Raw genomic sequence first — 23,749 nt, 5'->3', positions numbered from 1 at the left:
ATAACCCATGCATTTTATACTTTATATAAGCAATCCTCGTAGTTTCATAAAATATAACAACAGAACTCTCCAAATTATAAAATCGTTTCGCGTTGCAACGCTTTATAGTTTTCAGGTTTTTAAAATGTCAAAAGATGCATATAATGGCTATTTTACAGCATGGTAAATGTTCAAATGTTCAGTATTACTGTTTCTTCACAAATATCATAAATAAAACGAAAATTTGCAAATCTGTAATAACTTTTTTTTATTTTGTCAATTTACCAAAACGTGAAAAGGACCCTTTAAAGACAAACACGCATGAGGGTTAATTTCGGAGACAAACATATATGGAACTAAAACATTTATTATCACTTATAACGTTTTGAGACACAGTTTCTGTCTCTTCAAAAACATTAATTTTTAAAGGTAGACATAGTAACATTAAATTCTAAATACATAATAATAATAACGATAATAAGCTTAACCCTTTCAGCGCTGGAACCAAATTTTAAAGGCCTTTGCAAACAGTTTGGATCCAGATGAGATGCCACAGAACGTGGCGTCTCATCAGGATCCAAACTGTTCGCTATTCTGAAAGTATTCTTTGAAAAAAATCGAAGAAATTCAGCAGACGACAACAAATTTTCCAGCATGCAAAGTGTTAAGAAAAACATGATTGTCCACAGATGAAACACAAAAGTTGTAAAAAAAGGAGAAAACAAAGTGGATAATAGGTCTCATATTGAAATATTTGAAGGCCTATTCGTTATCTCTTTATCAAAAGGATTGAAAATCTTGATAGAAATTTTCAAAAAGAAACCTACTATACTATGAGAAAATTGTTTAAATTCAGTCATTATACAAAATTGCATAATTCAGAAATAAATGTTTGTAAGCAATACCATTTTACTTCTTTTATCAAACAAACTTAAATTCTTAAAAAAAGTACAATATAACACATAAAAACAATTCAAACGTAAATGGAATGTAATGAATAAAGTCGTGTTCTATTGTGGCCATATTGCATGCTGTGGGAGACTGAGCTACAGATAAGCCATTTTAAAAACGGTTTTCGGAATACCTGACTGGATTTTCGATTAAAATGGTCATGAAATAAACAGAACGAGTGGCTTCTGTTAAACAAGAGGGCCTAAAAGGCCCAAAGTCGCTTACCTGAGATAACAAGATATTTTTGGGACAAATCTTCTGGCCAACTTTCATAAAGATCAGACAATAAATGTGGCCTCTAGTCTAGAGTGTGAACAAGGTCCCGCCCTCTGGCAGCCATGTTTTTCAACCAACCAGCATCATTTTTGAACTCTTCCAAGATATTATCAGGATGAATCTTCTGACCAAGTTTCATGAAGATCGGACAGTAAATGTGGCCTGTAGAGTGTTAACAAGATTTTACTATAGCCATATTAGGAAAAAAGCCCCGCCCCTTGGAAGCAATGTTTTTCAAGCAAACATAATTATTTTCGAACTCGAGCAAGATATATTATTGAGACCAATCTTCTGACCAAATTTCATGAAGATTGGACAATAAATGTGGTCTTTAGAGTGTTAACAATGTTTTACTAAAGCCATACTTAGCCATAAAAGGAAAAATGCCCCACCCCTGGTGGCAATGTTTGTGAAGCAACCAAAACCATTTTCGAACTCATCCAAGATATCATTAGGACAAATCTTCTGACCAAGTTTCATGATGATCGGAAAATAAATGTGACCTCTAGAGTGTTAAAACTACAGCCATATAAGGAAAAATGTCCCGCCCCCATGGTGGCCATGTTTTTCAACCAACCGGCATCATTTTTGAACTCGTCCAAGATATTATTAGGATGAATCTTCTGACTGAGTTTCATGAAGATCGACTATAAATGTGGCCTCTAGAGTGTTAACAAAATTTTACTATAGCCATATAAGGAAAAATGCCCGCCCCTTAGCAGCCATGTTTTTCAAGAAAAGGTTACCATTTTTAAACTCATCCAAGATATCATTGGGACAAATCTTCTGGGAAAGTTTCATGAAGATCGGAAAATAAATGTGGCCTCTAGAGTGTTAACAAGGTTTTACCATAGCCATATTAGGAAAAATGCTCCGCCCCTGCGCCGATGTTTTTCAACCAATCGGAAACAGTTTTGAGCTCGTCCAAGATATTATTGGGATGAATCTTCTGACTAGGTTTCATGAAGGTCAGACAATTAATGTGGCCTCTAGAGAGTTAACAAGATTTTACTATAGCCATTTAAGGAAAAATGCCCCGCCCCATGTTTTTCAAGCAAACGTAACCATTTTCGAACTCATCCAAGATATCATTGAGACCAATCATCTAACCAAATTTCATGAAGATTGGACAATAAATGTGGCCTCTAGAGAGTTAACAAGGCAAATGTTGACGGCGCACGACGGACAAAAAGCGATCACAAAAGCTGTGCTCAGGTGAGCTAAAAAGAGGAGGCTTACAAAGAAGAGCTCAAGAACGGATTTTGCAACAACTAAGAATGGAAAGCAGTGATATTTTCTGACATTTGATCCAACAAAAAAATATATGACAAGAGTCATGATTGGGCAAAAGTTATCACCCAAGTTCTTTCAAAGATGAAGCTCATACCTCTGCCAGCTTTGATAATAAGGGTATTTTACTAGTATCTGAAGAATATTCCTGCATCTTCGAAAGGGATTCCAACGAATACTCTTTTCAAAAAGGGGATATTTATATTTGCATAAATTAGGTTTGATAAATTACATGATGATATGTTGATAAGTCAGTGTAAATTGATTTTAAATTTTATAATTACGTAACTATTCAATATTGGTACAGATTGTTTTTTATGAGTGTTTTGTGGAAAGAAGCATATGGCAATAAATCTTATGCTGCTGATTGGTTCTTGCTTGTATAATACTTCACTTAAAGCATGTGGTTGTATATAAAGACTTGCTAAGTTGAATTAGGATTTGATGAAAAGTACGATATCCGTCCAATTTAATTCCTATTTCAGCATAATTTTAGGGAAAAAATGCAAAAACTAACTAAGTGTAAAATTATACTCTCCGAAGGATGTCTTTGGTCATAGACAAACTGTGAAATATTGGTGAAGATGGGTGAAAATTAATGTCGATTTTTGCACAATTTTTCAAAAACTAAGGATAAAAACTCATGTGATTCTAGTCAAATCTTGCTCAAATTTCACTCATATTTAATAATAATGGCTATCAACGACTTTGCAAGTTAGGTGTACCCGGTATATTGGATGAAGGCAATGTAATACATGTAAGTAAATAAATAATGTGTATGTTTGCATTTTTTCTAGATCCAAAGGCAAAAAATATGGTTATATATAATAAATGTTTGAAAAAATACCTCTTTCAATGTTCTTCGTAATGTTATATAAAAACTGCGCAGTTTAGTGTTTTGTTACACACAAATGGCAATTATTCCAGGGTGTGAACTATATTTATTTTATTCTTATTTATTTTTTAAACCACTTATTCGCCAATATGAATTGTGCAGTTGAATACTAACATCGCTGAAACACTAAGAAATTACAGTACAATCAGTCATGTTACAATAATGTATGCCAATGCTACAAAAATACGCCACAAAAAATACTAATAATTATGAAGGAAAATTAGTATTACAAAAAGAATCGACCCATTCCCACGATAATTTATAACTATTGGTTTAATGTGTTGTTTGGATTATTTTATATATGGCAATAATATATGGTAAGTGTTTGCACCACAATTTGTGATATCATTGGCTTCTGCTGAGATATAATTTACATAAACAAACCGTGAGAATTTAAAAAATATTCAATGAACAATGAAGGAAACAGAGTGAAAAAAAGAACTAAGAGTATGATTAAAAAAAAAGAATGGGTCAGCGACAGCCTGAATTATAAGAAAGAATATTAAATAATTCAACATGAAATACAAAACGAGTGAATTACACTTAAATGTTCCATTTAAAGTAAGTAATCAAAAGATAAAAAACACTATTATATACCTGAGTGAAATATAAGTATTAAGTGAAAAAAAACAACACCAAATGGTCTTAGAGTTATCAGAAATGAAACATGAAGTGTACAGAAAAATTAAATAAACCTTAAAAAGGCTCAAGACGTTTTCAATAATTATAATGATCACAATAATTGAAATGGTATCTGAAATGATCATGAACTGTAGCACCTTTGCATAAGGTTTAAATATACTATAAATATTCAGTTATGGTGCAAAAAACAATGACAACATATCAATTTATTACAGCATCTTAACAACAATCAAAATTATGATTAAATTGTAACACAACCCTGTGTGGTCCTTTAAACAATTGGTATCCGCATAATAAGAAGAAAACAATCACTTAAAGTGTACACAATAATTGCAAACAACACAAGTGAAGCAGGAAAACATCTAGACTCAAAAAGAAAAACAAAAAATATTGTGCTTCAATAAGAATATCAATAAAATCTAGAACATGTTATTCTAAAAATAACAGCTCTGTCATGTAGAATCATTTTTTTTAATAAAGATGTGCAAAATATCAGCTACTTTCGTGATGTAAGTACACATATGAAAGATATAATAATGAATTACAAGATTAAAAAAATAGCTCAGAAAAAAAGAATTACAATTTTTTTATAATATACTATCTTAGTGTCTAACATTGTATATTACAATACACTTGGCATTCACACAAAAAACATCAAAAAGGTCAGGTCGGATTGTTGACAGTTATCAATCTTAAAATCAACTTTTGAGTCTACTTAGTGATAATGACACTTTACTTTAACATTGTGACTAAAGTAAATAATAATTCAGCGGAATTGCCCTTTAAATTTGGAGGACTAGCAGTACATATAATCACAGAATAACAGAGGTAAACAAGAGCTCAAGGGTTGGAGACAGATGCCTACCAAACAGGGCCTTGACACCCATCACGCAATCCTTTGTCCATATATCGAACATATAACAATTTAACACTTAATGTCACAATGACCTTGACTTTTGAACAAGCCAATCAGTCAATGTGTTGACTTGTTATTGATGGAAACAATTTTCACACTTATTGTGAGAGTGACCTTGACCTTTGACCTAGTGACCCTAATTTCTATAGGGGCCATCTACTGTCCAATGCAAATGCACATGGGAAGCATCAAGCCATCAGTCCCTCCGTTCACAAGTTATTGACTGGAAACAACTTTCACTCATAGTGTGACAGTGACCTAGACATTTGATATAGTGAACCCAATTTCCATTGGGGTCATCTACTTGCAAAGGCCAATTCACATGGTAAGTATCAAGCCAATTGGTAAATTTGTTTACAAGCTATTGAACGGAAACAAACTGGTCAACCAACAGACCTCCAGCAAAACGATATAACCCCTCTCCATCAAAGAGGGGCATAAAAATACAAAGCAAGTCAACACCAATAAAACTGACCACAGACATGTTTACACACAAAAACCTGACACTGCAGTGATATGCATTACAATAGCCAAATCAAAATGTATAATTATCTACATAATTGTGTTTAATATACTCATAGTTTCATGTACATGTACTTCACACCCCTCTGTAAAATACTATTTTAGTGTATATGTATTTATGTTAGCTCAATTGCATCAAAAGCCAAGATTATACTTTCTACTTTATTGCATAGAAAGCCTAAGGCTTACTGAAACTCTTTCCATGGTAAAACCATTACTTGGTGTCTCGAGATAAAGCTCCCAGAGTGGGTATCAAACCGGGGAATTTCTTATAGCTAGGAGGACACAGGATCCAAGCTACCATGTATGTGTACCCTTTACCCATTACAAACGAACTTTGACCCATTTGTAGTCCCTTAGAAAATTTAATCAAATTTAAAATATTTTTTACTAGTATCAAGTATTAAAGGCTTAATTTCCAACCTTAAGATACTGATGAGCAGCAAACAGCATAAAACCTGAACAGACTGCGAGTTACTTGCAGGCTGTTGTGGTTTTATGCTGGTTGCAAAAGCCATTTGCTTCTGATGGGGAAAGTGTTTATAAGATTCTGAATATAATATCAAAATGCAATCGTTTTAAGAAAAATCATGATGCTTAACCAGCTTCACAACACTGGCTCCGTACATCATGAACAAACAATACAGAAATTAAACAACCTGAAAATTGTAGCAGAAAATCACAATCACTGGAAAACAAATTGTGTGAAAATAACAAAGCTATGTGTTCGTCAGAAATACAATGCCCCCTATTGCGCCACTTTGAAGCCATATATTTGACCTTTGACCCTGAAGGATGACCTTGACCTTTCACCACTCAAAAAGTGCAGATCCATGAGATACACATGCATGCCAAATATCAAGTTGCTTTCTTCAATATTGCAAAGGTTATTGCAAAAGTTTAACCTCAAGGTTAAAGTTTGGAGACAGAATGACAGACAGAGGCCAAAAACAATATACCCCCAATCATTTGATCCGGGGGCATAAATAGTTATGAATCACAGACTTTACTGTGGCATGGGAATTAGCTTAATCAATCAGATATTACTGCTATCTAATTTCATTAATTGTTTCCCTAACAACTAATGCCCTAACAAAACACTGCAACACATTAAATGTCATCATCACAACACGAATTCTTCCTAACTATTGTTGCCTCTAGCTGTCAGCTGCTCCAAGCAGATTTTTTCGCACAGAATGTAACATTCCGCATGGTTTCTGCATCTCAATGTACTGTTCGTAGCCCTGTTTGTACTGGGATACATGGGGACCCCAATCATATGACGGCTTAAGGAGGAATTTTATTTTCTGAAAGGAAGAAAATACACATAAATACAAAATAAATAAGGCCTAAATAACTTCAGGAGTTCAATATATGTGCTACTGTTAATTATAGATAAGATGGAAAGAAGCTCTAACATAAAATATGACATTGCAGATTTAGCCATTACTACCATTAGGTCTTTACATTTGATAATTTTTTTTTTAAAACTAATTAAACCATTACTTTGCAAAGAGAGGTACCGGTATTCTTCAGACAAATTGTCATTGTGAGATTATGTCATTAGGGTAGTTTATAAATGGGCATAATGACCAGTGTAGAGGTGGGCATAGCAACCAGTGCATAGGTGGGCATAGCGACCAGTGTATAGGTGGACATAGCCACCAGTGTATAGGTGGGCATAATGACCAGTGAATAAATGTGCATAGCCACCAGTGTATAGGTGGGCAAAGCGACCAGTGTATAGGTGGGCATAGCGACCTGTGTATCAGTGGGCATAGCGACCAGAGTATAGGTGGGCATAACAACCAGTGTATAGGTGGGCATAGCGACCAATATTCAATACAAGTAGTGATGGAATTTTAATTTAATATGACATTTGTGTCAAGTCATTTCAAAAAATTTCCAAGCATCAGGAAGTAACCTCAGGAAGTTTGACCTTGAACTGTAAAGAAGCCATATAGGTCTTGCACCCACACACCATCTCAAAAAGACAGATTGATTACTATGTACCAGTAACTCATTCTACTAGTAGCAATAATATAATTAGATTAACAAAAAAGTACATAGAACCTTAAAAGAAATGGTTTTATTGGAAATGGAAGCCCCCACATTTTACTTAAGTCTGAAATCTCCACTTAATCTAAATAAGCTGTTCTATGGTCAAATTTGACTGTGACCTTGAAGTGTGACCTTGACCTTTGAGGAAAGGAGTCCCAAGTTAAACACAACACGCTTTATTCTGATGTTGGTAATTGGTGGTAAGCTATTATCAATTTGAATAATGAATAAAAAAGTTACAATCTAGATAAGCTATTTTGTGGGTAATTTGAACTCAATAACACACCTTGAATTGCGAAAAAGGAAGATGAGTGTTACGCGGAACATGATGATTTACATTTTTGCAATAATATTTAAAAAAACTTCAATATATGGAAATATATGACTGAGACAGAAATTGTCAAGCTGAATAATGATCTAGATGTGACCTTGGCCTTTAAGGTAGGAAAATGGGTGTAACACAGGCCAAGTCTTGCCATAGTTGACATTTGTACATTGTTATTTAAAAAATTATCCATATATGACAAAATTATGGCTGAGACAGGAAGTTTCACAGGGATGGATGCACCATCAGATAGAAAGACAGACGATGACACTGCTATATGCCTTCTTCTTCAAGTGGGGAATAAAAAGGAACTGCTCAAACACTTTAGAGTAAAACATACAATTTGTTTAACCCATTTATGCCTAGCGTCTAGAAAAAAGGCCTTGGCAAACAGCGTAGACCCAGATGAGGCATCTCATAAGGGTCTGCGCTGTTTGCTTAAAGGAATTTCTGTAAGAAATATTCTAAATATAGAAATAAATATACAAGACATCCCTAATTTTGGAAATAAATTGATCCAATTTAAAAGGATGGGAGAGTCCACTAGGCATAAATGGGTTAACTGTCAAACACTTCTGCGTCAGATACATTAGGTTTACGCTCAACATTTCCAGGCCAACTCACCTGCCACAGACTGCCCGGGGTATTTGCTATCTGATAAATCATGACTATCGGAAGGGGAATTACAGGGATCATGGCAAGAATGTTCCCGCACACTTTGGCCACCATTGGATACTTGTAGCCATCGTACGATGGGGGCTCGTACTGGAAACACATGATCAGGAACACCGTCTGGCAATGAGAAACAACATATTGATACATACATACTGATTTTCATCCACCTGGCTTGAGTAATTTTTCAGTCATTGCAGGATCCAGATGATTATGATTAGACACAGAATGTGCATTATCAAAGTATACTTATTATATACTGTCGTTTTAACGTCATGACGTCATTTCCTGTCTGTTTGTTTTTTGACGTCAATATACAATTGTTTTGTTGATAAAAACAATTTGTAAGAATAGCTAATTTGTATAAACAAACTTTGAAAAAGCCTTTTTAGGTGAAATATATTAGAAAAGAGTGAAGAGTTCTGTGTAAATTAATATGTATCCCTACTGGATACGAAACTGAGTAATATAAAAGTATATTTCATTCTCTATACAGTGAATGAATGAAGAATACCAATTATTTATAAACTGACCATTTGACTCAAGCTTCATTAAAATGATATGGCTTGATCATTTTACTAGTGTTTGGAGTCCTTTTGTGAGTGTTTTTTTAAATAAAATAGAATAACATTATTGTTAATATACATGTTAAATCAACCTGTTAAACCAATTAACAACACACAATAAAATGTCCAAAACAACATATTAAAGCTATAAAATTGCAGAAACTAAGAAAGTATTTTCCAAATACATCAGTAAACCCATTTTGCAATCAATGGCATCAATTTTACAAAGAATAATGACGGTATAAACCATTTTCACTTAGTTTAAACATTCATCTTACAAGAGCATGAATTTAAAATAAACAAGACCTGTGTCCACAGGGCCACCAAATTCCAATTTTGTCTCCAATACTCTATGAAGTCTTAAAATAGTTTACAATTAAGCCAAATTATTTCAAAATCACTCAATTATTAGCAAAGATATAGCAAAGACACAAAAAAATGCAGACAGACTGACTGACAGTGTGACTGCTATATGCCGCAATCTTTGAATGAGGCCATACAAAGGTAATTTGTAGATATTTCAGCCTAAAATTGATTATTTTATGTGCGGTACTCCTGTGTATACTGCACAGGCTAGCATACTGCACAGGCTATATACACAGGCTGAGACATCACTTTAAGCACAATTTTCTCAGAATGAGGCTTGTACAATGTAACACTGCAATAAACCAAACTCTCAAATATCTTACCAGCAAGATGACTGGGGTGAACACGCACCAACATATACGAATATACAGAGGGGGCGGCCGACCAACCATCAACTTGATGTCATTGCAAAATCTGTTAGCACCTGGAATATGTTAAAAGGGACTAGACGAAATATCACAGGTACTAATGTATTCTTATAGATACATTTTATTGTTAACCAGCCAACAAACAATAAAATGGTGTTCATATAAACCATGATATGGTGTTCATATAAATATCATTTTGGATTCCAATGGTGATCCATTTAACATCATTTTGTGCTCCAACAAACAATTATATGATACTGCAGGAATTAAACTACACATGGATAATGCACTCACTGTTTAATAACAACACACAAGACATGTGAAACGACTTTTTAATTATTGCATGCCTATGTGAACTTGAAATTTGATCTTTTGATCTTAAAATCAAAAGGGATCTTCTTTCTTTTCATTACAAACCAAAACAAATTTTACAATTAGTTAGAGAATTATACAGGTAATATTTGAGCTGAAATGTTTCACATGTTAATCGGCTTGTAACTTTGATCTTGTGACCTTGACCTATGTCTGTTTGACCTCATATTCAATAACAGTTTTCTTGGTTTTCCTTCAGAATAACCAGCTAACTAATGTGGATGATCGGAGGTCAAACCATTAGCTAGACAACCGGAACACAACAAAATGGTATTTGGGGAAAATAGTTTTCATGTTACAAGGCCAAATGACCATGACTTTCCAGTTCAAAAGGCTTCTTCATTTTCTGCCACACTCATTTTGATGATCGTGAGTAAAATGTTCACTTAATATCCTGCACTAAATGAAATGCTCAACAAATAGACCCTCAAAGTGAAAAAATACTGACTGACCTACAGGTGCAATTCAAATAATGAAGTTAACCACTTGAACCACTTATTCTTGGTAACATACCGTACACCCAGGCAATGAGGAAGCATTCCAGAAATGAGATGATAAGAACACAGAAGGCTGCAAAGTACCAGTCCACAAGTTGATACAGGTATATGCCTCCCTGAAACATAATAAACTGGGATTTCATTTAACCCTTTGCATGCTGGGAAATTTGTCGTCTGCTAAAATGTTGTCTGCTGAATTTCTAAAATTAGCATTTTCTTTTATTTTTTTCAAAGAATACTATAAGAATAGCAAACAGTTTGGATCCTGATGCGACGCCACATTCTGTGGCATCTCATCTGGATCCAAATAGTTTGCAAAGGCCTTTAAAATTCGGTTCCAGCACTGAAAGAGTTAAATTATCAATATTTATTCAATTAATATTCTTCCTTAAAAACCCCCATATTTTTTTGAAATTCTACGTAAATTTATTCTGAAGGCTAAAATTTTATGCTATAAGGTCATCTTCCCAAAATCGTACATAAATAATAATAATAGCAGTAATAGCAATTGAATGACTTGAAAAGGTCAAAATTCAGCACATGGTCTGTGAAAGAAAGCAAAACTTAGTGAAATAAGGACTGTGTTTGTGAAATTACTGAACTTTAGAGCCACACAGAGCTACATCACAAGTGAAAACATAATGACGAAGTTAGGGTCCATTGAAATTTGACGTCACAAAATCAACCTTGATCTAAAAGTCATGCAGGTAGACTCACATTACAGGAATCAGGTAAATATATATTAAAGGATTTCGGAAAAAAAATCAAGACATTTTTAATTCTAAGGAAGAACAAGGGACAAAATTTTCACAAAACCAGGTTTTCATTGTGAAAAAAAATCTGATAAAGGGAGACAACTGAAACTGAACTTTTGAAATGAACAAAAAAAATTTACCCCCTTTGTACGTTTGTTTTAAAATAAATCTATTTTTAGTCGTGGCGACCTTGACATTGGAGATATTGACTTGATTCTTTCGTGCGACACACTGTCCCATGATGGTGAACAAATGTGCCAAATGATTTTAAAATCTCATAATGAAAGACATAGTTATAGCCCAGACAAGCTCATTTATGGCTATTTTTTACCTTTGAACTCAAAGTGTGACCTTGACCTTGGAGATATTGACGTAATTTTTTCGCGCGAGACACCGTCTAATGATGGTTAACAAATGTGCCAAATGATTTTAAAATCTCACAATGAACGACAAAGTTATGGCCCAGACAAGCTTGTTCCGCCCGCCAGCCAGCCAGCCAGCCAGCCCGCCCGCCCGCATTCGCCAATCTAATAACCAGTTTTTTCCTTCGGAAAACCTGGTTAAAAACCTGGTTAAAAATTAAGTCCAAGGCTTACTTTGTCGGGAGCAAGACTTGAGCTTGACCTATTAGTAAGTAAGTCGTATAAGAAGACTCAAAAACTAACAATCAGTTCAGAAGTATCTCGAAGGTTTTCAATAAAAATTCTGTTAGGACAATTTCTTTGTTCAAGGCCCATAACTCACACACAACAAATTAGATAAATATCTGAGAACATTAGGGAAACAAGAGCACCGCATAACGGGTGCCAGGCTCGGCTGCAAAAGCTTGTCAGATTTTTTTTTTTTAGATGTCACAGTGACCTTGACATTTGACCTAATGACCCAAAAATGGGTGTGGCGTGTAGAACTCATCAAGGAGCATCTACATATGAAGTTTCAAAGTTGTAGGTGGATGCACTTTGATTTTAGAGCAAATGTTAAGGTTTATGCTTTAGTTTAATATTAGAGGTCACAGTGACCTTAACCTTTGACCTAGTGACCCAAAAATGGGTTTGGCGTGCAGAACTCATCAAGGTGCATCTACATATGAAGTTTCAAAGTTGTAGGTGGAAGCACTTTGATTTAAGAGCCAATGTTAAGGTTTTAGCACGATGCCTAAGGAGAGGTCGGACGGCGAGCTGGCTATGACAATACCTCGGATTTTCTCCGAAAATGCCGAGCTAAAAAACTACCGAAATGGCATGTATGACAGACCAACAGACAGCTCAACTTCTATGCGACCCTACCAGGGGCATAAACAAGAGTGTTAACAAGGTTTTTCTATGGCCATATTAGGAAAATGCCCCTCCCCTTGGTGCTGATGTTTTTCACCCAACCACAATCATTTTTAAACTCATCCAAGTTATCATTGTGACAAATCTTCTGACCAAGTTTCATGATGATCGAACAATAAATGTGGCCTCTAGAGCGTTAACAAGGTTTTACTATAGCCATATAAGGAAAAATGCCCCGCCTCCTGGCAGCCATGTTTTTCAACCAACCGGCATCATTTTTTAACTCGTCCAAGATATCATTGGGATGAATTTTCTGACCAAGTTTCATGAACATGGAACAATAAATGTGGTCCCTAGAGTGTTAACAAGATTTTACTATAGCCATATAAGGAAAAATACGCCGCCCCCTGGCGGCCATGTTTTTAAAGCAAACGTAACAATTTTCGAACTCATCCAAGATATCATTGAGACCAATCTTCCGAGCAAATTTCATGAAGATCAGACAATAAATGTGGCCTCTAACGTGTTAACAAGGTTTTACTATAGCCATATAGGGAAGAATACCCCGCCCCTTGTGTCCATGTTTTACTACCAACCTAAACCATTTTTTTCTCGTCCAAGATATCATTGGGACAAATCTTCTGACCAAGTTTCATGATGATTGGACAATAATTGTGGCCTATAGAGTGTTAACAAGGTTTTACTATAGCCATAAAAGGAAAAATGCAACGCCCCCTGGTGGCAATGTTTTTCAACCAACCAGAACCATTTTCAACCTCATCCAAAATATCATCGGGACGAATCTTCTGACCAAGTTTCATGAAGATCAGACAATAAATGTGGCCTCTAGAGTGTTAATAAGGTTTTACTACAGCCATTTAAAGCCATATATGGAAAAATGCCCCATCCATTTGCAGCCATGTTTTTCAAGTAACCATGACCATTTTTGAACTCATCCAAGATATCACTGAGACACATCTTCTGACTAAATTTCTCAAAGATCGGACAATAAATATGGCCTCTAAAGTGTTAACAAGGCAAATGTTGAACCGCACGACGGACAAAAGGCGGTCACAAAAGCTTACCATGAGCACATTGTGCTCAGGTGAGCTAAAAACATAACAGCTTACATTCAAAGTGAAAGGCAGGTCAAGAAGCAACAGGATGACACAGAGGCAGGCGGTCACCAGGATTTTTCGCTTCCGTAACCGTGGAAACGTATCTAGCAGACCACTGGACAGGGTCTCAAACACACCGAACTGAAAGTGGGAAGTGATAGTGGTCAGTGATTAGCAAGGAAGGCCAAAGTTGGTTGACTGACTGTCTACCAAGCCTTCTTAATGGGCTGGCGCTCAAGATCAAACTTTGTACTGATTCTACCCAGAATTCTCGGGGAATTCGGGCATGTATTCACTTACCCATTCTTAGGCTTTATGAGTTGCGTTCTGAGAAAACTTGGCATAATGCATGTGCGTAAAGTGTTGTCCCAGATTAGCCTGTGCAGTCCCCACAGGCTTATCAGGGACAACACTTTCAGCCTAAATTGAATTTTTGCTAAGAAGAGAATTCATTTAAATGAAAATTATCATAAAAGCAGAAAGTGTCATCCCAGATTAGCCTGTGCGGACTGCACAGGCTAATCTGGGACAACACTTTACGCACATGCACTATGTCTAGTTTTCTCAGAACACAACTCTTATAATAAAGAATAGACTTTGACCCATAAAAAAGCTTCAGGGTTTGCATGTAGGTTTCTACTGGTGTTAATGTGAATTACATGTTTTATATGAAGCATATGGTAAATAAGCAAATTCGTTGAATTGATATCCCCAGCCAATATACTTCTGGACACAAAAGTTTTCTGGACTGATGGACAACGCCAATGTGCTTCATCCTCTTATTAATATATATACTCATACCAAGTTTCAATGAAATCTGTCAAAGCACTTCCAAGATATGGCTCCGGATACACACAAAAGCATGTTTTTAAGATACAAGAGCCAAAGCTCTGTTATAATCCAATGGCGTACAATGCCATTTGGCGTGCATCATCCTCTTATCAATATATATACTCATATCAAGTTTCAATGAAATCCGCCAAAGCACTTCCAAGATATGGCTACGGACACAAAAAAGCATTTTTTCAAGATACAAAGGGCCATAACTCTGTTATTAACAGATAGTGTACAATGCCATTTGGCGTGCATCATCCTCTTATCCATATATATATACTCATAACAAGTTTCAATGAAATCTGCCAAAGCACTTCCAAGATATGGCTCCGGACACAAAAAAGCAATTTTTCAAGATACAAAGGACCATAACTCCGTTATTAACAGATGGTGTACAATGCCATTTGGCATTCATCATCCTCTTATCCATATATATACTCATAACAAGTTTCAATGAAATCCGCCAAAGCACTTCCAAGATATGGCTCCGGACACAAAAGTGCCGGACAGAGGGACAGAAGAACGGAACGGACGTACACAATGACGGACAGATGGACTGAAAACGCCAAAACAATATCCCTCCGCCTATGGCGGGGTATAATAAAAGTGCTCAATACAAAGTAAGCCTCAATATTTAAGAATTGCTTTTTGTATATTGCAGTTTAAGGAATATTCTGTATACTAAAAATTGGTTGGCATTGACCTTACTGTCAAGCTTGAAGTTCCTGTCCTTGGATTTGGAAGCATTGCATATACAGGTTATGCGATTTTTTATACAAATATATACATAATAACTCAACACATATTACTTGAGGTCAATCCTGTTGTTAACTTCATCACCTATTGTTATCGTTTTAATCACATTCAAGGTTTGTAAAATGTGAAGTAGTGGAAAAATTAGAAACATCCCACTTTTAATATGTTGGATAAATGACATTGATGGAATACTCTGACAAAAACAGTGAGTCCATTACAGTGTCAGACTAATAATGTAGGACAATTCCTTACCTGACTGTCAATTCCCAGTGAGAGGAGCATCAGGAAGAACAGCACGGACCAGAGCTGAGGTATAGGCAGCTTGGTGATTGCCTCGGGGTATATCACAAGTGCTAGGCCTGGGCCTGTAACACAGGGAAACAAGTTAACATTTAATAAGGCGCATGAGCAAAAACAGCATAGACCACAGCTGATGGATCGTCAGCTCAGTGATTGCCTCGGGGTTTATCACAAATGCTAGGCCCAGGCCTGTAGAAAGAACATAACTATATTGAAAATACTATCAGTATATAAAAATTGAATAAAGTTTGTTATGGGAACCTGAACCAGGAGTTGTGGCATCTACGTGACAACGAAATAACCTGCATTTAATTATAACCAAGGGCTCTATTCATTTTCATCACATCTCTTTTTTGCCATGAACAACATCAAATGATGTTACAAAGCAGTCAACAATATCAGCTCATCATACTTTTTGCTTCATGCATGTGGGTTAAAAAGAGCGCTTGGCATATTCCATAGAATGTAATTTGTCAAATGGACAGCCACATAATTCATGTGATTATGCATGAGACACGATCTAGGAGAACATGGCTTGATGCATGTCTGCACAAGCTAATCAGGGATGACCCTTTCTGCTTGTATGGGACTTTTGATTTATAGAAAATCTCTTGTAAGTAAAAATCAAAGCATTAAAGCAGAAAGGGTCTTCCCTGATTTGCCTGTGCAGACTGCAAAGCTTATATGGGACAACAATTTAGATACATGCGCTTAGCCCAGTGTTCCCAGATAGTGCCTCATATTATTATGAAAAGTAGTGATAGTAGTTAAGATATAGTGATATGTAACCTACCCGAGGTTGCGACATCCTTTATCTCCATATTGGCCTCCTTGGCAATGTAACCAATCACTGAGAAGATGACAAATCCACCATAGAAACTGGTGAACCCATCAGCGGCTGTGCAAATCAAGGCATCCCTTAAATGGAGTACTGGCAGCATGAACACGTGTTTATTTGCGCCTCATTCTGGGATAACTGGGCTTAAGGCATGTGCATAGTGTCATCCCAGATTAGTCTGCACAGTGCGCACAGGCTAATGAGGGAAACACTTTCGGCCTTAACTGCATTTTCATTTAGAAGAGACATTTTTTTTAACAAATCATGTGTACGCAGAAATTCTTGTCCATGATAAGCCCGTGAGGACCGGCTAATGAGGATTGATACATTATGCATATGCTATAAGCCCAGTTTTACGATAATAAAGCTAATTTAAGAAATAATACTTGTATATCATAGTTTGTTGTTTAATAACCAATAGCCGGAAGTTTAGATATGTAGGGGTGAAAGCATAAGAGAGAAACATGTATGATTTGATACCAAGATTCTTAACTAATGGTAGTGGATCATGTGACAACAAACAATGAACTGCAAGTTTTATTTCATTCCAACACAGCTTTTTACTGTCTATTTATTTATCCTAATATGTCTCTTAAAGTGTATGTACAATTTGTATAGGAAGCACATCCCACAACAGTCTTCGAAATTAGCACACGCCCGATCGCCCGTGGCGAGTAAAATTACTGCCGGGCACATACAAAAATTCACGTTTGTGGCCCGCCGGGCATGTAAATTATTGAAGACAATTGACAGTTTATAAAAAAAATCGTAAGCGGTTCTTGATATTTGCAGATCTATTTTTCAATTTTGCGAACAAACACCTTGCCGTAAGTTGTAAAACAATGAAATTCGATTGGTTTAACAACACACACCTGCTTGCACACGTCATCGTTATTGTTTTTGACCGATGCAGTTCGGTCACATTCGGTTCTTATCGACGGTTTCTCTAGACATTAATCGAGAAGATGCTTTTTGAATCGATATTTCAATCAAGTAATACGCTTCCGTTTTTGTCAATGTAAACAAATGTCATTGTCGACATAGAGGCTATGCAGTATCTTAGGTATGTTGATGGGGCTAAGCCATATAAAGCACTTCCAAAATAGAAAATTGATTTAGAGAAAAAGGAAGCCAAGAAATGGTACGAGGACACCAGAGAACGCTCTTCAAGAGCACTGGTGTAACGATTGACCGTCTTAATTCTAGTGACTGATTAGATGTAGTTGTATTCACTACTATTGAAACAAATGTTCTGCTTTACTATGTGTAGCATGTAAGTGTTAAAATGTTGTGATTTGTTATAATTTTGGTTAAAAAAGTTTGGGCATGTAAGAAATATGTTGGGCATGTAAAAATTCTTAAGTAACTGGCCCGACTGGCATGTAACTTTTCAAAGCTAATTTCGAAGACTGCCACAATCATCAGCTATGGCTTTTCCATCTATATATAGTTCTCATTTTCATTTAACTGGTTCATTCCAATACATCAACGTGTAGCTAGAGATTGGACATATAAAAAACAGGCAAATTGATACATAACAAGGGCTGTTTGTAAAACATGCATGCCCCCCATATGGGCTGTCAGTTGTAGTGGCAGCCATTGTGTGAATCCTTTTTCTGTCACTGTGACCTTGACCTCCGACCTAGTTACCTGAAAATCAATAGGGGTCATCTGCCAGTCATGATCAATGTACCTATGAAGTTTCATGATCCTAGGCCTAATTATTCTTGAGTTATCATCAGGAAACCATTTTACTGTTTCGATTCACTGTGACCTTGACCTTTGACCTAGTGACCTGAAAATTAATAGGGGTCATCTGCCAGTCATGATCAATAAACCTATGAATTTTCATGATCCTAGGCGTAAGCATTCTTGAGTTATCATCCGGAAACCATTTTACTATTCAGAGTCACTGTGACCTTGACCTTTGACCTAGTGACCTGAAAATCAATAGGGGTCATCTGCTAGTCATGATCAATGTACCTATGAAGTTTCATGATCCTAGGCATAAGCGTTCTTGAGTTATCATCCGGAAATCATTTTACTGGTTCAAGTCACTGTGACCTTGACCTTTGACCTAGTGACCTGAAAATCAATAGGGGTCTTCTGCCAGTCATGATCAATACCCCTATGAAGTTTCATGATCCTAGGCAAAAACATTCTTGAGTTATCATCCGGAAACCATTTTACTATTTAGAGTCACTGTGACCTTGACCTTTGACCTAGTGACCTGAAAATCAATAGGGGTCATCTGCGAGTCATGATCAATGTACCTTTGAAGTTTCATGATCCTAGGCGTAAGCATTCTTGAGTTATCATCCGGAAATCATTTTACGTGTTCGAGTCACCATGACCTTGACCTTTGACCTAGTGACCTGAAAATCAATAGGGGTCATCAGCGAGTCATGATCAATGTACCTATGAAGTTTCATGATCCTAGGCATAAGCGCCCTTGAGTTATCATCCGTAAACCATTTTACTGGTTCGAATCACTGTGACCTTGACCTTTGACCTAGTGACCTGAAAATCAGTAGGGGTCATCTGCGAGTCATAATCAATGTACCTATGAAGTTTCATGATCCTAGGCGTAAGGGTTCTTGAGTTATCATCTGGAAACCATCTGGTGGACGCACCGACGGACGGACGGACCGACCGACCGACATGAGCAAAACAATATACCTCCTCTTCTTGGAAGGAGGGCATAAAAATCAATTACAGCGGGCTAATCTGGGACTACACTTTATGTATATGCAATAAGCCCCATTTACCCCGGGTGAGGCTTAAATGATTTCATTACCGATCCCTCACAAACATTATATATCAAGGCTTGGATGTGATCCCACAACTGACAGTTCTGCACCCTAGAAACTAGCTTAATGGCCTGCTGTCCTTCTACAGACTAAAACACCACACCTATTTGTCCAATTATTCTTTTTTGGTTACATGAATGAATGTTGCAGACACTTATAGATAAAGCAGGATTGTGTGTATTGTGATATCTTAAAATAGAATCGATTTTTTTGTACAACTGCAATTCGAACACATGTTCTTTGACTTCACCTTCACTAATCCTCTTATCGCCTTCTTATCAAAACACTCGCAAGCTTAATGTTGTTTTTAACACTTAATCAGCGATACAGATCAATTGACTTTGTCACGCGCTAATGTGTTATGCATGCAGACGATAATTGCTATTAATACACAGTGTTATTGTTAATGTCACCTGTTTAAAGTGATATTATGGGCATCTAACAGTTTATAGCTGGCTATCGCAACCGTTGTTTAGTTTTGGTATTTTCACTTCATATACAATGTACACTTATATTTATTAATTCAGCATCAACATACTAAAACACTATCCCGGAGAAAAAAAATGCATTTGAATATCAACCCTCTTTTCGTTAAACAACTGATCATGCATGTACGATGTGAACCTAAATTTAGTTTTAGTGCAGATTCGTTCATACGACACAAAGACACAATTTTGTTTTACGGATCATTTCGGCTTAGAGGAGTGGGTTAGTCATGTAAAATAACGAATATAAAATATATTTTTAATTAACTGGTAGCAAAATGAGTTGCAGACAATTGGTCTTTTAATGCAATCAAAATGAAAAGTCAATAATAATGGTAAAACAATTTTACATACCGGTCATGGACGCACAAATTGTTTGTTTACTCGCAGAGGGCCGCTTTTATAATATCAAAGACAATTACCGCTATCAGACGCTTTTACCGCAAAATAGACGGACACATGATGTGCTGTGTTTTTAATTTTCGCGACTCGAGACGACTGACGCGTGACCATTGATTTCAGGTCAAACATGAATTTCGGAGTGGAATGTAGTGGCCGTTGGCCGTTATGGACAGGTGGCCGTTGAATTCAAGTGTAATATAGAGTGTTTTTCGTCGGGGGGATTCCAGACTGACCGTTGTCTGCAGGTGACCGGTAAATTCAGGTGGCCGTTAGGTCAGTTTCGACTGTAGCCATTTAAGGAAAAATGCCCCGCCCCTTGGCAGCCATGTTTTTCAAGCAAACATTACAATTTTCGAACTCATCCAAGATATCATTGAGACCAATCCTCTGACCAAATTTCATGAAGATTGGACAATAAATGTGGCCTCTAGAGTATAAACAAGGTTTTACTAAAGCCATATATGGCAATATAAGGAAAAATTCCCTGCCCCCTGGTGACCACGTTTTTTAAGCAACCAAAACCATTTTCAAACTCACCCAAGATATCATTGAGACCAATCTTCTTACCAAATTTCATGAAGATTGGACAATAAATGTGGCCTCAAGAGTGCTAACAAGATTTTACTAAAGCCATATAAGGAAAAATGACCCGCCCCCTGGCAGCCATGTTTTTCAACCAACCCGCATCATTTTTGAACTCATCCAAGATATCATTGGGATGAATCTTCTGACCAAGTTTCATGAAGATGGGACAATAAATGTGGTCCCTAGTGTGTTAACAAGATTTTAATATAGCCATATATAGCCATCCAAGGAAAAGATTAATGCCCCGCCCCTTGGCAGCCATGTTTTCCAAGCAAACATAACCATTTTCAAACTCATCCAAGACATCATTGAGACCAATCTTCTGACCAAATTTCATGTTGATTGGACAATAAATGTGGCCTCTAGAGTGTTAACAAGGCAAATGCTTACGCGCACAACGCACACTGGACAAAAGGCGATCACAAAAGCTCACCATGAGCACATTGTGATCAGGTGAGCTAAAAATAATACAGCATAAAATACATACTTACCGGTAAATGAACACCATGCATTAATTGAGAGTTAAATGTAACACCATTCAGTTCTTTCATCAACATGCAGAATATGATAACCAGGTTTTGCTTAGTACAGAATAATGAAACATTATCCCAGCAATTGAAATGCTTGGCTAAAACTCGCATTATATTGACATATATGGAAAATATGTACAAGGTACATACCTTAGGCAGTTGTTGTTGAATTTGTTGTAGCTTGCCATGGTGATAAGCCCTCCCCAGGCTGGGCCAAGTGAGTAGAACACCTGCACTGCTGCCTGTACCCACACCTGCAATGGGAGGGGGATATAATAGAGTGAACAGCCCATGCAATAATGCCTGTACCCACACCTGCAATGGGAGGGGGATATAATAGAGTGAACAGCCTATGTACTGCTGCCTGTACCCACACCTGCAATGGGAGGGGGGATAATAGAGTGAACAGCCTATGTACTGCTGCCTGTACCCACACCTGCAATGGGAGGGTGGATAATATAGTGAACAGCCTATGTACTGCTGCCTGTAAGCACACCTATTATTCGCGATATAATTGTGTTAAAAAATACCAAAGAAACTTTTTACCTACATGAGTTCTCTGCGCTACAATACTTGTATAAAAAAAATCAATACTCTTTCCATGCGTATACCTTAACCTTGTACCTTATTTTCGCGCTCTTTTGTCGGGAAATATACATGATGACTGTATATTGGAAGCATTTGTAAACTCGTGTTAACATAAACAAGAAGGCCAAGATGGCCCTAGTTCGCTCACCTGAGAGGAGTCGGTTTATTCAATCTTTACCTGAAATGTCAAACGTTACCTAGATATTGTCCAGACAAACATCCTGGTCAAGTTTCATCATTATTGAACCAAAACACTGGCGTATGGAGTGTTTTTGTTTTTGTAAGATTTGACCTGGTTACCTAAATTTTGAGTTGACCCCCCTTACCAAACATCAAAATATGCTTACAAAAATAAATATTATGACCAAGATTCATAAAATCTGAAACAAAATTGTGACCTCTAGAGTGTTTACTAAAAAGATTTTGTATAATATAATGAAAATTTGAACAATCTAAGGGCAATAAGTATGGCATTAATTAATAGATTTTGCTAATTATCAAACTTGACGGAGATCTTTCAGCAACTTTGATAAAGAATGCTTGAGAAATGTGAATGCTAGAGTGTTTACGGACAGCAAACAAAGACCAATCCTAAAACCTCACCTGAGCAATCAGGTGAGCTAAAAGGTGTGTTTCACCAATCTGAGCCATTTTCCAACTTGTCCGAGAAATCAATAAAACCAATGTTTTGACTAAGTTTCACGATGATTAGGCAAAAAATGTGACTTCTGAAGTGTTCGATCACAAAGTTTCTCTCTAGTCACATAAGGAAAACTGCCCCACCCCCCTGGCGGCCATGTTTTTAAACCCATGCGGACCATTTGCGAACTCATCTGAGATATAGATAAAACCTTTTTTTTCACCAAGTTTCATGATGATTGGGCAAATAATGTGATTTCTAGAGTGTTCACAAGCTCTTTTTAATATATAAATATAAGAAAACTGCCCCCCTCCCCCGGCAACCATGTTATTCAACTGACCAGAACCATTTTGAACTCAACTCTTGTATCAACAAAACAAATGTTCTGACAAAATTTCATGAAAATTAGGCCAAAAATGTGACTTCTAGAGTTTTCACATGTTTTCACTATATACATATAGAGAAAAATGCCCCACCCCCCTGGCGGCCAGGTTTTTTTACCGATCTGGACCATTTTCAAACTCGTCCGAGATATCAATAAAACCAATGTTTTGACCAACTTTCATGATGATTGGGCAAAAATTGTGACTCCTTGAGTGTTTACAAGGTTTCTCTTTAGCCAAATAAGGAAAACTGCCCGGCCCACTGGCAGCCATGTTTTTCATCGGACCGAAACCACTATTGAACTCAACAAACATATCATTAAGGCAAACATTTTGACCAAATTTCATTAAAATTGGCCCAAAAATGTGACTTCTAGAGTGTTCACATGTTTTCACTGTATACATATAGAGAAATATGCCACGCCCACTGGCGGCCATGTTTTTTCACCGAGCTGGACCATTTTGGTACTTGTTCGAGATATCAATAAAACCAGTGTTTTGACTAACTTTCATGATGATTGGGCAAAAATTGTGACTTCTAGAGTGTTTACACGGTTTCTCAATAGCCAAATAAGGAAAACTGCCCCGCCCACTGGCGGCCATGTTTTTCAACGGACCGGAACCACTTTTGAACTCAACCAACATATCATTAAGGCAAACATTTTGACACAGTTACATGAAGATTGGGCATGTAATGTGACTTGTACAGTGTTTACAAGGTTTTTCTTTTTTTTTACCTAGTGACCTAGTTTT

The 23,749-nt window shown here is 36.6% G+C and overlaps 1 protein-coding gene across 3 annotated transcripts in view; it reads right to left on the bottom strand.

Annotated features, from left to right (window-relative positions):
- Window positions 1-328: 328 nt before the first annotated feature.
- Window positions 329-23,749, bottom strand: part of LOC127844970 (sodium- and chloride-dependent glycine transporter 1-like) — a 53,192-nt gene continuing 29,771 nt past the window's right edge. For all 3 annotated transcript variants that reach the window (XM_052375567.1, XM_052375568.1, XM_052375569.1), the window contains exons 7-14: window positions 21,536-21,639; window positions 16,529-16,653; window positions 15,688-15,800; window positions 13,858-13,986; window positions 10,715-10,814; window positions 9,785-9,885; window positions 8,482-8,649; window positions 329-6,778 (exon numbers count right to left, since the gene is read on the bottom strand). In XM_052375567.1, coding sequence (XP_052231527.1) covers window positions 6,629-6,778; window positions 8,482-8,649; window positions 9,785-9,885; window positions 10,715-10,814; window positions 13,858-13,986; window positions 15,688-15,800; window positions 16,529-16,653; window positions 21,536-21,639 — 990 coding nt within the window. In that variant the 3' untranslated portion in view covers window positions 329-6,628. The remainder of the gene's footprint in view (window positions 6,779-8,481; window positions 8,650-9,784; window positions 9,886-10,714; window positions 10,815-13,857; window positions 13,987-15,687; window positions 15,801-16,528; window positions 16,654-21,535; window positions 21,640-23,749) is intronic.

Source organism: Dreissena polymorpha, chromosome 9 (genome assembly GCF_020536995.1).
Source record: "Dreissena polymorpha isolate Duluth1 chromosome 9, UMN_Dpol_1.0, whole genome shotgun sequence".
NCBI lineage: Eukaryota > Metazoa > Mollusca > Bivalvia > Myida > Dreissenidae > Dreissena > Dreissena polymorpha.
Note: the sequence above shows the minus strand (reverse complement) of the source record. Positions and strands in the feature narration are given on the sequence as shown.